We start from the raw sequence: 16,339 nt of genomic DNA, 5'->3' as shown, positions 1-16,339 counted from the left end.
TCCTTTGAGCCGTGGCGGAGTGGCTGGCCTTTAATGCCTTCGTACGACGGTCAGTTGGGCGGCGGGGCTGTTTGTCCCTTGTGCCGAGAGACGGCCTCGAGCGAGGCGGAGATAAGTCACCTGCTCGAGGGCAGATCCGCTACCCTCGAGCGAGGCGGAGGTGAGTTGCGCGGTCGAGGGTCCCGAGGGGAGCCCTCGAGCGAGGCGGAGATGAGTCACCCGCTCGAGGATAGGTCCGCTACCCTCGAGCGAGGCGGAGGTTGTCCGGCGGGCCCAAGAGGGATGCGAATGGGCCGCACGCTGGGCTTCTTTGAGTCCTCTCCTTTCTTCCGGATGGGAAGCAGGTCGTGGGCCTTCTTGGGCCCAGTTGTTTTAACAGGTGTTTTGCGTTTTTAGAGGCGGTCTTAGTACCCCGATTAGGGTGTCCCTAATTGTGATACCCGACAATTGGGAGTGCTGAATCAACATTTTTTGGCATAAGTTTGTCGTGTGCCAAGATTTTGCCGTGTGCAATATGGCAGGCACACGGCAAACAAGGACTGTTTGCCGTGTGCTAAAGGTTCGCCGTGTGCTTCCATATGCAGCACACGGCAAATGCACATCTTTGCCGTGTGTTGGATCTATGTCGTGTGTATTTTGGCCTGACATTCGGTAAAGAGAAGGTTTGACGTGTGCCAGACGTTTGCCGTATGCTGTTTCTACTGGCACACGACAAAAGTCAGGTTTGCCGTGTGCCTGTGTTTTAGCACACGGCAAACCTTTAGGCACACGGCAATTAAGGGATTTCCGGTAGTGTTATGCTCCTTAACGTCATCAGATAAGAATAAGAACTGGAAAACTAACAGCAGAAAAAGAAAAGATCAGGAAGGAACCATCGATCTAATGCTATAACGGGAAACTCAATTGACGATTATGTAGAACTGTAGAAGTAATCTGTACATACATGATGTATTGCAATGAAAAGAAATCAGAGAAAAATAATAAAATGCCTGCGACCGCGCACATCTTCCATAAAGAGTGAGATCCACCAGAACTAGAGAAGATGAATCCAACCAAAGCAAGAGCTGGCGGCGGATGCACAATCCGATGCAGTTGAGCTTGCTGTTGCCGCGTATGGCACAATCGTCGTCTCCTTCATTGTCCTGTTCACCTGCAATCTCTGCTCACCTCGGATATAGAGCATGCAACACTTCATTACGTGGCAAATATCATATTTATTGCAACAAATAAACCAAAAGAAAATAGCCCAAAGTTTAAACCATGCAAATACTTGCCACGGCTTCTAACGATCATCATGTCATGGCAATTGAGATAAATTACCACGATTCAACCCGTATTGCTATAATTATTCAGCGTTGCAAAAGCCCAAATTTCTAGCTCACATGGTTGAGACTGATCACCAACGGGAGGATGGAGAGTATAGATGTTGTCGTCCCTGGGGGCTGGATTTGCTCTAGCTCATGCGGGCGAGAACGCGCGAGTAGTCGCAGCACTGCGTGGAGCAGGGGAGGCGATGACGATAGGTCGATACCTGCATCTGGATTACGTTGGGTACAGAGCGGTATCAGCTTTCTAGAAGGGCCGTATCCGATCACAGCGTCATCCGATTATATGAGTACCGAAACAAACAACATGATGTAATGTGATGATCTGTTACCACATGTAATCAGATTGCGATACATTCAACCGTACCAAACACTGCCATAATTTTATGTAACGTTGAAGGATTACAAACTGAACTTTTCATAAAACAACGTACAACCTCGACTTTATTCTGTGAACGACGACTTATTACAAACTCCACATTATTTTGTGAACTTATTACAAATTCCTTGCACTTCTGACACCATATCCATGCTGTGAACTTATGAGTTGGAGGCTGTTTTTTTGTACCGAGAAAGCTTCTCGCATGCATTATGTATGCAAGTGCTTTGTATTGATTTTGTTCTCGGACAAGTGGTGCATAAACTGGTGAATCAAAGAGGGTTAACGATGGATGAGCTCTTTGGTCCCCGTCTGATCTTCCCCTGCTCGAGCTTCTGCTGATCGTAGTATTGTTTCTCCTCCTGCAGCACCTGCTCGGAGTTGTTCTTCCTCACCAGAAGCCCCCACAGGTGCTTGAGCCAGGCCAAGAGGCCCTTCTTCGGTGGCTTGTTGAGCAGGAGCTGCACCACCGCCAGAGCTCCGTTACCGTCGCTAATCCCGAGGCCTTTAAACTTGGAGAAATGCGTGGCGTCGTTCTTGAATTTGTCAGCCTGCCATGCCAGCAGCGCCGAGGAGAGGTCGCTCCAGTCTCCGATGTAGAGGACCTCCTTGTCGGTGATGGACAGCTCGTGCTGCCAGCCACCGTCGATCTCGACGCGCACGGGCTCCAGCCTCGCGGTCTCGCACAAGGTCACGGCGAGGAGCGCCAGCTTCCTCTTCAGGTTCTGCTGCGGGTCGGCGGCGACGGCGGAGTAGGCGTCGGCGCACCCCATCAGCTTGTCCTGCTTGTAGCTCCAGAGGACGGTGGCGGCCTCCAACGTCCTCTCCTTGCCGAGCTTCAGGGTCGGCAGGTCTTTGACGCCCTGGCCGCCGACCAGCGTCGAGTAGTGGCCATTGAAGCCGAGCATCTTGGCGCCCTTGAAGAGCTGGGTGCTGTTCCTCGCGCTCAGCTGGTACCACATGATCGAAACAAGTTCAGTCTCGTCATTTTCGAACCAAATCGACACGAACAAGTCCAAAAATCGGGACGATGATTGAAGAATGACGAACGAGGATATATAAATAAAAGTTGAACAAGTTTCAATTTTTGATGCATGTATATAAATATTACCTGCCCTTGGGCCGGTTGGCGAAGCCAGCGATGTAGGCGTTGTCGCTGCGGATGGCCACCTTGGGTGCGGCGCCGTCGTCGCCGGTGAGCACGACGTGGATCCACCGCGGCGGCTGGGAGGTCTCGCCGGTCTGCTTGGCCAACACGGGGCGGTCCTTCACCTTGTCGGGTTTGCTGCCCGCTAGTGCGCCCCGGAGAGTGGATATGAACGTTGTGTACGAGTCCGACCTGACATTGAATGTCACCGTCTGAGACGGAGCGAACTTTTCAGGCGCCATAGCAAGCAACTTAGGATGAACTTCCATGGCGTCTGATGTGTGTGTATATATAGAAAGGGGTGCCTGGTTGGTGAACGTGAGCACTTGTTTCAGTATTTGCAAAACATATACAATAGGAAACATGTGTGCTGAAACTTGACTTAAGGCTAATCCCGATGCAAGTTTAATATAGGTTTCATACGTATTAAATACAGTGACATGTCAGCATCTGGGATGATATGGTAAGGTCATTATGAAGGAAATAAGATGAAATTTCATCAGGATGAAACTGTGTCACTCTGTTTCCAAGACTATGAAACTTGTTGAAACACTACTACAGAGTAGTATATCTCAAACGTCTTATCACCACCGGTTCATGATACGGACCGGCGGTGATGCTCTTACCACCAAAGTATATTTTTCCCTCCCTCTTCCACTCTTCAACAATCTTCTCTAATTGGTTCCTTCTCTCTCCACGCCGCATCTTTCCCCCATCTCCCACTACGCCTCCCATCCATGGCGCGGCGCACATCCGCTCCTCCCCTTCCATCATCCAGTCCCCCACCACCGCTCCGCTCTTTCCGACTCCTCCACTCCTTGCCGCTCCTCCCCTCTCTCTGGGAGCACGGGAGGGTGGCGCGCAGTAGGAGCACGGCGGTGTGCGGGAGGGCTACGGTGCAGTAGGAGGCCAGCAGCAGGAGGGCAGCGGTGCAGCAGTTCAGCAGGAGCGGGTGAATTTTTATTATTACCAGTTTCACAGTCGGTTTTTGATCCGACGGTAATAGTGAATCGTATCACTATCGTCTTTAATCCAACGGTAGGGCAAACTAGCGGTGAAGGCCTTCTAGAACCGGTGGTGATGAGGTATCGTGGAGTAGTGAAACTTGCATTGGGTACTGGTATTGAGTTTCATTGATGCAATTGCACCCAACCACATAGCTCACATGGCTAGTCTATGAAATCTTGAAATGAAACACTGCATTGGAGGATTCAAATGTACTTAGATGACATGTCATTCTATGAAATCGTGTAATTAAATCCTGCACTGGAAAAGTGCTTATATATATGTTATTCTAGCTAGTCAATTGATCCTTAACTAGGAGCACTTCTCTCTATGACTCTATTAGAGTACGTTTGGAGGAGCTAAAGGTGAGTGCTAATATTTAGCACCATCTAGCACTCATACCTTTTCTTAATTTTTAAGTATTGGCTAAATTTTAGCCTATCCTACTAGCACTTCTGTTTCTTGTAAGAGCAGCTCAAGTGTAGGAATTTTTGGATGCTCTGAAGCATTAGAGAAAGACACCCTGTTGCTATACACAGGAAATCAGGGTGCTCTGAAGCACCAACTTAGCTGTCCATCTTGATAAAAAAATATTCTACCCATATCCTACGCAAAATGGGTGGGTAAGGGTTTGGATATGGGTATTGGGTACCCACCAGCTGCCACGGTTTTTTTTTTTTTTTTGATAATAGCTGTCCACGGTTGGTGAGAGAGCAGAGCACCGAGCAGAGCTCGTCCCCTGAAATAAAAGCTCCCCAAATCAATCGCTTCCAGATCCTCTTCACATCTCAGTCCAAATACCCATTTTGCTCAACTAAAAAAAAATCCCACTTTCTGCTGGGAGGAGCGACTGTACAGCACATGGCGGCAGCCACCGGCTACGGCGACGCCCCGACGGAGGAGGAGCTTCTCGCGTACGGCGACCTGCCCAGGCACGGCCGCGACATGGCGGAGGTTTTTGCCGTGCGCGTCCCTGCGGCTGCCGCCGCCGCCGGTGGAGGAGGAGGAGACAGGTCCCCGCCTTGCGGCACCATCTTCTTCTACGGCGGCAACTCCTGCAGCGACCTTATCTACAGCCGGGAGTGGAGCGTGACCGACGAGCCCGCCGCCCCGCAACCCTGCCCCTGCGACAGCGAGGTGCCATTCCCCAGCTCTGCTGCTCTGCTTGCTTTCTCCTTTAGCACCATCCATGTCATCAGAAATCAGCTCTACTGTTTATCAAGTAGAAGACGAATACAATCCATTTTCAAGCGTTTAAAAGGGACAGCGACTAGACAAATCAGATGCAGATCGGACCATCAAATCCAATTCTGTTAGAACTTAAGATGAACAGAATACTATATGCAATTTTGTTTCTTTTCGAGGTGCGATCGATTCCCCAACTCTGCTGCTTTCTTTTTCTTTTTCTGTCTTCCGAGAATGTTCTCATCAAATCAGCTCTACTGCGGTGTGCTCCAAGGATTGAGTTCTGGCCAGAAATGAAACTGACCCATGTACGTTCCTCGTGCCTCTCTGTCTACCAAAACAGGGCAACCTCGTGCTGACCGGCCCGTCAGTGGCCACCTCGGCGTACGGTCCAGTCGGCTTCGACTTCCAACTCCACGACGGCAACCACGGCGAGTCCTCCTTGCAGGCCGACGACAGCGGCGGCGACGACCAGGACGACAGCAACACCGGGAGGGTATTCTGCGACACCGTCTCCGGCGAGTTCTCCACCTACGGCAGGGTCATAACGGAGACGGTCGCCACCGGGTACGGCCCCGCGGACGTAGTCTACGCCGTCCTCAGCAACGCCGTCCAAGGCCGGGTCGCCGTGAAGCTCACCGCTCTCCCGGCCGGAGGCGGAGACGGCGATGGCGCCGCCGCAACAGGCGTTCACGGGAGGGTCATCGCCAGCAGCAAGCTCTTGGACGCCGGCTGCGTGCTCTTCTACAGCGAGGGCGTTCCTGTGCAACCCGGGGAGCTGGTGCCGCTGGCGAGGCAAGCGCTCGCGGTGCCACTTCACAAGCCGCTGACGATCGAGCTGAACCTGCGCGGGGACTCCGGCGAGGAGATTGTCAAAGGCGCCGTCCAGTTCGATCCGGCGATCACCGGAGAGCATGTTGAGCGTGTCGTCGGCACGAGTGGCGCAGAAATCGAAGTTACAGTCTCATGGTCAAACTACCCTTGGTAGGCCCATTATCCATTAGTTATATGTGCGAGAGGGGCTATGTACTCTCAAATAATCTAAAATGATTACAAATAAGAATTTTTTGATATGGCTGATGATGTAAATTTGATATTGTTTTTTTAGTGTTAAAATAATAAGAGAAGCAACCAGTGGAGGAGCCAGTCTCAGCACCTAGAGGCTCCTTCCTCTTTCTCCCTCTTCTTCCTCCTTTCCCCTCTATCCTCTTCCACCTTCCCCTTTCCCTCTAATGGAGTTCTTGGGGTAGGGTGGGCTGGCTCCGCCTGGAGGCAACTAAACACAAAGATCTCACATTTTTAGTGTTGAGAAAATTCCTTATTTGATATCAAAAGATGATTTAATTTCTTTCTTGGCTCTGAATTTTTCGGGTAAATTGGGTTTCTATCATTATAATTGTTCGTGTTTGGAAGTCTACTATTACAATTCATAAAATAAGCCCAGGCCAGGTCAATTTCTACCCTTGCCTCTACCCTGGGCTCATCGACAGGCGTACGTATTTTTGTATTTCCCTGGTTACCCCTACATCGATCAATAAGCCCCCCCTCCCGACCCAACTGGCCGGCCCTACCCATCTTCTTCACCATTCTTGGCCCAAACTGGAGCCCAACCATGGCGGCGCCACCACTGTCATCTTCCACTTCGGCGAAATGAGAGAGGTTTGGAGTCCGGTGAGGGAGGGGTGGCGAGCGGGTCTTATTCCATGGCAAGCGGTGATAGCAGGTTGGGGAATCAGCCCCGCCTCGTGGAATGCCCTGAGTGTGCCATTCATGAGATCCGGATCCGGAGCAAGCAACCGACGACCTATGACCAGGTGTTCTACAAGTGCCCGAACAACATGCGGGTGAGAATTGCTTGCACATTGCTCCCGATTTGGGTTGTTGGACAGTTAGGGTTTTGGTTTGGGCAGGGATACCCTAGTACCTGTGGATTCATTAGGTCAGAAGAGCAATACACGCGGTATGTGGGTCGGTTGGATGCAGTGCAAGCTCACCGGAATGGTGAGTGCAATGCAGAGGGTATCGGAACTGAAGAAGCACGTTGGTGACATGCAGCAGTAGATTGAACGGGCTTTGGGGGAGATCTAGAAGTTGAAGATGGAGATTTCAGAGTTGAACTAGCAAATGTGTCATGGGAAGAGATTTTTTACCATGGATTCTTCGGGTGTAGTTGCTGTGTGTGTCAGTTTAGCTGTTTGTATGCTAGTGACTATAATATGGAAGTGAAATGCCTTGTATTGTATTGTGGTTATTTTACTTGTCCAAAACTGGCTGCGTGACATGCATGACTCTAATGGCCACCTTTTGTTTGTGAAATAATGTGAATTAGTTGGTCACAGATTGAAGTATATGTGTGACTAAATGACTGAGATATGAGTATGTCTAAGAATTTGAATGTGAAATGAAATGACAATTGCACAAAATTTTGATAGCCAAACAGCACTAACATTCACATTGCAAACATGATAAATGTTTACATGAATAGGTTCTTTAGTTTGAACTTCAAAATACAGCACCACTACATCTCAAGTTCAACACAACTAGACACACAAAAGAACAAGTGGACAAGCAGAAGACAGACAACAGGATGACAACTTTCAGAACAGTGGAGTCTCACATGAGCTTCAAAAGATAGACAACAGGACCATCTAAGCTTCTCCTATGTTGAGCCAATCTTTCAGGCTTCTGACCGCACATGGTAGAGGAGCTGTTGCTGCTTTCAGCTGTTTTTTTCTTAACTGGAGTCTTCTTCTTCTTAGGAGTCTTAGGTGTTTTCTTCTTCTTAGGAGCACTTGCTGACTTCTGCTTCTTAACAGCAGTTCTGTCCACATTCTGAGTAGATGGCCAAGCAGAAGCTGCATCTTCTTCTTGTCTTTTCCTATAATAATATCATAAGTGAGAACAAAATGACCAGAAGTTAGAACAAAATAACCATAAGTTGTTACTGTATTACCTCTTATTAGTATCTAAAGCTGTTTCTTCCTCTTCAGGTTGCATAGGCTCTTTGCAAGTCTTTGTGAAATGCCCAAATCCTCCACATCTCCTGCATTTGACCTTTTTGGTGGGATTTTTTCCATGCACCCTCTTATCCTTTGCTTCTTTGGTCTGCCTGCTGATCTACCCAGCAGCGGTGGGAACACTTTGAATCCAAGGTCAACAGCAAGCCGCTAGGATCTATCTAGCATTGGTTCAACTTGACCCTCATATGCAGCTCTGAATCTAGCTACAGAGTAGTAGTCATGCACAAAATTTGAGATCTGGAGTCCCCTATTGGATAAAATCCAAGCCAAGGCATGTTTGCAAGGCTTTCATGTTACCTGCCACTCTCTGCATGAACACTTTTGATTTTGGAGGTCAACAGTGTGCCTCCTATGTTTGTTCCAGTCATCAATCAGTGTCACATGTGCTATATCATCATCACTAATTGACACCTTCACTACTTTGAGGTTGTTGGTAATTGTGTTTAGATCCTTTATGACATTGGGCAGAATCCCATCCTGCTTCTGTCTTCCAATCTTCTTCCTAAGATACCTCTTCTCCATGATAAGTTCTCTCAAGCCATCTACTAACTAATGAATTAGTAACCCCTTGAACTTTTTGATTTGGCTATTGAAACTCTCAGATACATTATTAGTCAAATAATCACATTTACTGTCCTCTGAGAATGCACATCTATACAAGATCCTGTTGTGATGGGTCTCTAGGTACTGTATGGCATCTGGAGCAAAATCACGAATCTTCTTCATGTGACACTTAAACAGCCACTCTGTATAGCTTCTTGCAGCTGGGTATAGATGATCAGTGAACACATCACCTCTGTAGTATACTAGTATTCCCTAAAGTTACCATACAAATGCCTCATACATTGGTACTCAGCTATTGGGAAAACCTTGCCAACTACAGTTTCAAGTCCTTTACATGCATCTGTACATATGACTAATCCCGCAAATGAGCCCACAGCTCTGTGCAGCTGCTGCATAAACCACTTCCAATTATCTTCTATATCAGAGTGAAACACAACATAGGCCACATAATACAGCCAATTGAGGCCATCTACACCTGTGGTTGATGCCAGCTGCCCAGTATATTTACTTTTCAAACTAGTGGCATCTATCCCTAGAAATGGCCAACATCCTACCAAAAATCCATCAATACAAGGCTTTAGAGCAACAAAAATCCTCTTGAACCACGTCCTCTTGTTTTTCCTCTCTAACTCAATTTCTAACGGCAGCTAAAAACTTTCCTCATATTTACCATGAATCTTCTCAAGAGCCAGCTTCATACCTAACCATGCCTTTGAGTACTTCAACTTAATCCCATAATCCCCCTCTAATATCTCTTTTGCTTCCTTTGGTCCCTTGTGTTTGTTCTTCTTCAACCAATCAGCCAACCTATCAGCGCACCATCCTTGAGTTGCCATCCTCCCTTCCCTAAGCTTTGTTGTTGCACAATTGTGTTCAACAAGGAGCACCTTAATCTGCACAATTATAACAACATGGCATATGAATAGGCAAGTGCATTCATGAAAGAGTGATCTAAGCATAAGAATATGGCTTCATACCTAAATTGTTTTCTCATCGTAGATCCTGGAAGCATGAATGCGCCATGGACATCCCTTGGCAGCACACATGGCTATAAATCTTGTCTTGTGAGGTTGTACTTTAGTAAACTCAAAGCCCTCCTTCACAACATAGTGTCCTATTGCTTTCCAAAAATATATGATGTCAGGAAATAAAGCATCCTTCTCAATCCTAGGGTTTTCAGGATCATGAAGAACATTTATCTCCTGAGGATTAGCATCATTAACTTCATGATCAAAAGCACCACCTCTCCCACCATCTGCAACTCCTTCACCAGAAATGTCATCATTAGCAAAACTGGTTTGTGCATTTTCAGATGGTTGTGCACTTGGTTCCACACCAACATACTCCTCTTCGTTAGCAAAAATATCAGGCATTGAATCTGGCTCTACGGCACCTGGTTCATTATAGGTTAGCTGTGGCTAATCAGGGGGAATCACACACAGTGCCTCTACTGCATCAAACTCATGTTCATCTCTGACTGATTTGTCAAACACTCCTACAACTACTTGGCAACTCATCTCTGACTTGTACATTTCAAATAATGCAACCATTTGGCTCTCATCAATAAGTCTGACATCCTCACCCACTGTCTTATCAAAGTACCACACTATGGCACACTAGTTCGAGTTCCATTTCACTTCTTCGCACAAATTTTTCATCAACAAGTCAAGTGTAAAAGATCCTATCTCCACATCCCAGTTAATAGTAGAGCCCTTAGTGCACGCTTTCCTAACCAAAGAGTCTGTTGTACAGAAACCTTTGACTTTAATCTGTAGCGCAAAAAACCCAAGCCTAGCACCAAGGAAATCGAGTCAAATGCATCTATTCTACTAAACCAATGCGAGGGAGGGATCCAGTATGTACCTTCTTGTGTTCTCCTCGATGGCCGCCCGACCACCACGGGAAGCCGCGCCATGGGGATCGCTTGCAATGCAAATTCCATCAGCGTTACTACTCCGCCATCGCCATCGCCAGCCCCTCGACGCTCTAGGGTCTGCACTCCTCGGGGAGACGAACGGGAACATAGTTAGGGTTAGGTTTTGCGCCATCGGGATGAAGAAAGGGAAGAAGAATGAGCAGGCAAGGGGAACATGGAGAAGAACCAGCACCATATTCCTAGTCCTACCAAGGGCATAATCATCCATACGAAATAATTGTATGTCCCCGTACGCCTGTCAGTGCGCCTAGGGTAGCGGCAAGGGTAGAAAATGGCATGGGCCAGGTAGAGATAGAATTGTAATGGTATCTTTCCAATTTGATGAATTGTAATGGTAGACTTCCAAACACGAACAATTGTAATGGTAGAAATCCAATTTACCAAAAAACAATTTGCTATGTTATATGACCTCAGGTTTAGTTTTTGTTCTTTCTATAACACTTCCGTCCATTAGCTCCCATTGGGCCCATATCAGAGTCTACAAAATTGGACGAAATTTCCTATAGCACTTATGATCGCATCGACTGACACTTTGTCTCCTGACCATTATCGGAGGAGTGGTAGCGGGGAAGAAAGAATGGAGGGGAGGGTCGGTGGGGGGAGAAAGAAAGGAGGGGAGGTGGAGGTACCAGCTCGGCGAAAAATGGTGGTGGTGGTGGGGGGGTAGGGTAGGGAAGGTGGGTGCTCGAGGGGAATACTGGGGTAACAGGGAGGTGCTGGCAGGGAGGAGGGGAGCGTGGGAGAATGGAGACGAGAGGAGGGGGATCCACTAGTACAGAAACACCTTGTTGTCTCAAAAATTATATGCCCTGTGGATTTGAACCCGTGACCTCTCATCTTGTGCCCAGCACCCTTGCCACCCTGCCTACACAACGCTTGTGACTCTACATGAGATGCCTCCTTTTGAACTAACCCGTGGACGACCCTTTAGTCTGGGTTGGTACCACCAACCGGAACTAAAGGGGCCTATGGTCCGGGTTGGTACTACCAACCGAGACTAAAGGGTGAACCTTTAGTCCGAGTTGGTGGTACCAACCGGGACTAAAGGGTTTGGCTTTGTAGTCTGGGTTGGAACCACCAACCGGGACTAAGGAGCCCTTTCATCCCCTAGCCATTGGACCCAGGACTAATATCTAGATTAGTATCAGACTCAATTATAGCCGGGACAAATGGCAAGAATCAAAGGTCTGTTCTGTGGCAGTAATCAGATAGAATAATGAGAGGGAGAGGAAGTTGGAATGGGTGGATAGTATAACCGTCGGTTTGGCGATCATGTCCATCATCACCGCTGGTGATGGGCTATCACCACCGGCTCGGTTATGTTCTATGAGTGACTGTGCGTTTACAATGATATTTTCTATAATACAGCTTGGACGCTGGTGAGAGCTCTCATCGTGTCTGTGAGCTGGCAATGTAAGGTCTAAGTACATTCATTTTTGTAGGATTATGTTTCTTCAAATAAGTTAGATTAGTTATATGCTATTTTGAAACTATTTGTCTTCGAAGTACATTCATGTTATACTTGAAACTATTTCATACTATTTTGTCAACTTAGATTAGTTATATACTCATAAGTTGGTATCCAGCAACTTATATAACTTAGATAGAGATAATATGCTAACTTATAAACAAAAAATGGTTCTATCAATTTATAATTTTGTTCGTGGTGGTATTATCAAATTTTATAGAGGCCATGTACCAAGTTATGTAAAATCTATTACCAAGTTATATAAATATACTTTTAAAAAGCCAAAACAAATTGTAATTTGGGACAGAGGAAGTATAAATCAGTTTTATGAAAATAATTTGACAACCTATGTGTAGTTATTCCTACACACTAGCTTTTCTTCTCAATTGCAGGAAATGGTTAGAAATAATATGTGCAATTTGATTTCACGTGTAGCGCACTGCAAATCTTGTTCTCACGAGTCTTTTCTCAAGGGAATCCAACCATTCTTTTTTTTAAAAAGGAAATCATCACGAGTCTAATTGGACTGTGGGGGTGCGTCGATCTAAGTTTTGGGCCTGGGCCTGTTGTTGGTCAGTGCGATCAGTGCGAAAATGTCTTATTTGATTTGACACAGGAAAAACTACCGGCTCCTTTCTCGGCTCTCAAAAAATTTTCACTCCCTCTTGAAGATCGAGTTTAACTTTAGTTCCTTTTACGACACTATGTTGTATTTTCCATAAAAAAACCCGTTAAACTCCTTGTGAAAGACAATTTAACCCGTACAGACCCCACCACCCTCTCCCTCATCTCCGTCCTCTGCTCCACACTGCCACCGGGCACCGTGTCCCAGCGGGGGCGCCGCCACAGGAGGCCGAGCCTAGGGGTGGTAAAGGGCATTAAGTTTTAACCTAGATAATTTAAGAGACGGACCCTAAAAGGGTCGGGCTCTAATCTTATATAATTTTGAGCTAAAAACTTAAAGATCAAGTTAGATTGTGAAGAAAACATTAGGGTCATGACCAGTTACCACCCCTAGCTGAGCCCCACTGTGCATAAAAGTGGGAAGCCGAGCCCCACCAAGCACGGCTGGCCTGTCACAGACATGGTCTAGACGAGGACGCGTGCGGTAGCGCGGTAACATCCGGAGGGTCACGTTCATGGTGGAGTAGAGGAAGAAGGGGAGGAGATGAGGGAGAATGGCAGCGCGAGGCCTCTCGTGGGGCACAACGGCCGACGGCGGTGTGGAGCAGAGGAGGGAGAAGGGCGGTGGGCTTATAGGGGAAAAATCATCTTTTCGCAGGGCATTTAATGGTTCTTGGATGGAAAATTTAACAATGTCATACAACGAACTAAAACTGAATTCGGTGTCAAATAGGAAATGAAAAATATTTAAAGACTAAGAAAGGAACCGGTAGTTTTTATGGTGTCAAATAAGCAATTTTCTTTCTTTTTTGATATGGGCCCGATTGGAAATCTGGATCCATTACGACTGGGAGAAGAGCAATTGGACTAGGCCCGGATGTATAAAGCGAGGTGAGCCACCGCCGCCTCCTTGTTATGGGCGCAGCTATACATCGCCAAAGGCGATGGAAGCGGCATCCATCGCCTAAAGGCCCACCCTTCTTCCTCGCCTCTGCATCGCCATCCTCCTCCGGCCCTATCAGTGGCTCTTGCCGCCGCGCCGCCTGCCCACCAACCACTACCGGCACATACCCCCGCCCTCCCCTAAGCTCTCGAGTGCCACACTCCTACTCTAGACCTGACCCGGCTGCCGGCACCCAACACCCCGGCCGGCGGCGCTCCGCCGCACCGCCTCGCTGCCCGCCCATACCCCACCACCCACTGCATGTCGATTCCCCCCCCCCCCCGGTCTTCTAAGGCCGGCCACAATTGGAGTTTCTAGATCCGGCAACCCCGAAACCCTAACCTCGCCGGTCACGACTACCACCTCAGCAAGTTGCGACCTCGACGCCGGTCGCTCCCCCCACCTCCCACCCCCAAACCCAACCCCTAATCCCAATCGGCGGCGAGCAGCAGCGGTGCAAGAAGCGCGAGCTCTTCAGGCGATGGCGTCGAGTTTTGTCGCGTGCGATATATAGCCATCGCGCCTTGCGATCCCCAACCCAATCCCACAAGAAGGTGGCTACGGTTTCCACGCCGCTCCTCGCCAAGCGTACGCTGAGAACTACCTCTGCTGGATCCTGTCGCAGAAGAGGTTGAGCCCTGCCCGTACGACCCCAGGGAGTGTAGTGGCATGATGTCGCAGGAGGAGATTGAGCGGGAGCTGGCTGCTATATATGGAGAGGCTCGAGGCCTCGCTGGCGGGTGTGAAGGAAGTTCTTCGCCCCTAGATTTGGGCGGCCTTGGCATTGTTGACCTGCAGAAATTTGGTTTTGCTCTAAGAATGAGATGGCTGTGGCTCAGGAGGGTTGATCCCTCGAGACCATGGTTTTGTCTTCCTAATGAAAAGGAGGGTGTGGTCGAGTTGATGTTCCAAGCATCAATTTACGTTGTACTGGGTGATGGGAATGCTGCTTTGTTTTGGTCGGATCGATGGCTGGACGGTCAATCCTTAATGGACATCGCCCCCTACTTGTGTAACGCTATTGGACCGCGTATCAGGTCAAAGCATACGGTCGCACAGGCGCTGCAGGGTGGGCAATGGATTAGGGACATAACCGGTGCACTTACTGTGCAAGTCCTTCTTGAGTATCTACAGGTTTGGGACCGTTTGGGGGCCATCCAGCTTGGCCAATAGCCTGATAAAATCTGCTGGAGGTGGTCCTCAGATAGAATTTTTTCTACTGCCTCGGCCTATAGGGCTTTTTTCATTGGCCAACACCCGATTGCAGGTGCTAAACTCCTCTATAAGACCCGTGCACCGGCTAAATGCAAATTCTTTGCCTGGCTTGCTTTGCATGATCGATGCTGGACGGCGCACTGTCATCAGAGACACAACTTGCAGGACAATGATGATTGCACTTTCTGCAGCCAGTTACCGGAGACGATCGATCATCTTCTGATCAGTTGCTCATTTACAAGGGAGGTTTGGTTCAAGATTTTTCATAGGTTGGGGTGGCACTCCCACGCTCCCGGTGCTGACATCATTTCGCTTGCAGATTGGTGGCAGGGAGCTCGGAAACAAATCCTCAAGGAAGAGCGCAAATGTTTTGACACTCTTGTACTTCTTATTTGTTGGCTGATCTGGAAAGAGCGAAATGGCAGGATCTTCGACCGTAAAATGCGCTCGGTGGATGAGATGCTCTCATGGGTAGTAGGTGAGTCTGTGTGCTGGTGTCAAGCAGGTTTCAAACACCTTGAGTCGGTCTGTTCTGTTTTTGGTAGGCTAGCGGGTCGCGAATTGGTAGCTGGCTAATTTTGTACACGAGAATTCTCGGGCTGATTCCACTCCTCTGTAATCAGCCTCTGTAAATTTTTTCTCTACCCTCTTAATGAAAAACGTGCGTAGGCACGGTCGCGAAAAAAGAAGGAAGTTCTTCGCCTTCCAGGCCTAGGTCTGCGAGACGTACGAGACGAACAGCTGCGTCATGGTCCCTGAGTATTCCATTCCCGAGGTGTTCCCATCTGAGGAGTGAATTCTGGATCGGAGCAAGGCGTATGCTTCGTGCTGCGCCAACATTCGATTCCTTCGATTCGGCATCTCTTATCTTTAATTTGAATTTGGCATCGTTGTTATCTATATCTATCTATCTAGTGTTATCTATCCATTTATAAGGGAACTAAAGAAATTGGTTACTGTGTTTGTTGGCTTGTTCCAGCTATCTATAGAACTGATTTTATTGGTGACGAAAAATACTTTCATCATAGAATCGTTTTCTGTTTTATGATGTGCCAAAAAGCATCACAGAACCCTCCCAAATCTACATGGCTGTAGGCCCGCTAGCCCAGCTCATATCAAAATTAGTGATGAAAATAAACATCATAAATCATCGCCGCTTAGGATAGATATCCATCAGGAATTGAATTGCCACATCACCACTACATCATTCTGGCAACCTAGCTGCAAGACCAAATATTTATAGGCTCAACCCATGTTAGGAACTTCATTTTCATGCAGCCCTAGAAATTTAGAGACCAATCCAATTTCTATAGATATGTGGACCAAGCCCGTTTTAATAACCCAAATCATATATAAAATATTCTAAAATAAAAATAGGTAGCGAAATCATTTTCGACCTACCAGACACACATATAATGACAGAATCTGCCAGAAAGCACACAAAACAAGACACCATGTATGTTATCTCTTCTGACTTCTACTTGTTCCTAGTATCTTATCCTTAACAAACCTCTTCTAACTGCTTGCT

At 47.7% G+C, this 16,339-nt stretch overlaps 2 protein-coding genes and 1 long non-coding RNA gene across 3 annotated transcripts; 2 read left to right on the top strand and 1 right to left on the bottom strand.

The window, feature by feature from the left end:
- Positions 1-1,725: 1,725 nt before the first annotated feature.
- Positions 1,726-2,666, bottom strand: LOC120678091 (60 kDa jasmonate-induced protein-like). Its single transcript, XM_039959254.1, has one exon. The coding sequence runs from the start codon at positions 2,664-2,666 to the stop codon at positions 1,977-1,979; it is 690 nt and encodes a 229-aa protein (XP_039815188.1). The 3' UTR covers positions 1,726-1,976.
- Positions 2,667-4,617: 1,951 nt separating this feature from the next.
- LOC120679864 (60 kDa jasmonate-induced protein-like) lies at positions 4,618-6,226 on the top strand. The gene is made up of 2 exons (XM_039961527.1): positions 4,618-4,993; positions 5,385-6,226. Exons 1-2 carry the CDS (start codon positions 4,718-4,720, stop codon positions 6,027-6,029), a joined length of 921 nt encoding a protein of 306 aa, XP_039817461.1. The 5' UTR covers positions 4,618-4,717; the 3' UTR covers positions 6,030-6,226.
- A 528-nt stretch (positions 6,227-6,754) lies between these two features.
- LOC120678410 lies at positions 6,755-7,280 on the top strand. The gene is made up of 2 exons (XR_005676518.1): positions 6,755-6,885; positions 6,952-7,280. It is a non-coding gene; the product is annotated as an uncharacterized LOC120678410 (long non-coding RNA).
- The last annotated feature ends 9,059 nt before the right edge of the window (positions 7,281-16,339 follow it).

Source organism: Panicum virgatum, chromosome 6N, assembly GCF_016808335.1.
Source record: "Panicum virgatum strain AP13 chromosome 6N, P.virgatum_v5, whole genome shotgun sequence".
Lineage (NCBI taxonomy): Eukaryota > Viridiplantae > Streptophyta > Magnoliopsida > Poales > Poaceae > Panicum > Panicum virgatum.
The sequence above is the reverse complement of the archived record's forward strand: the minus strand, read 5'-3'. Positions and strand labels throughout refer to the sequence as shown.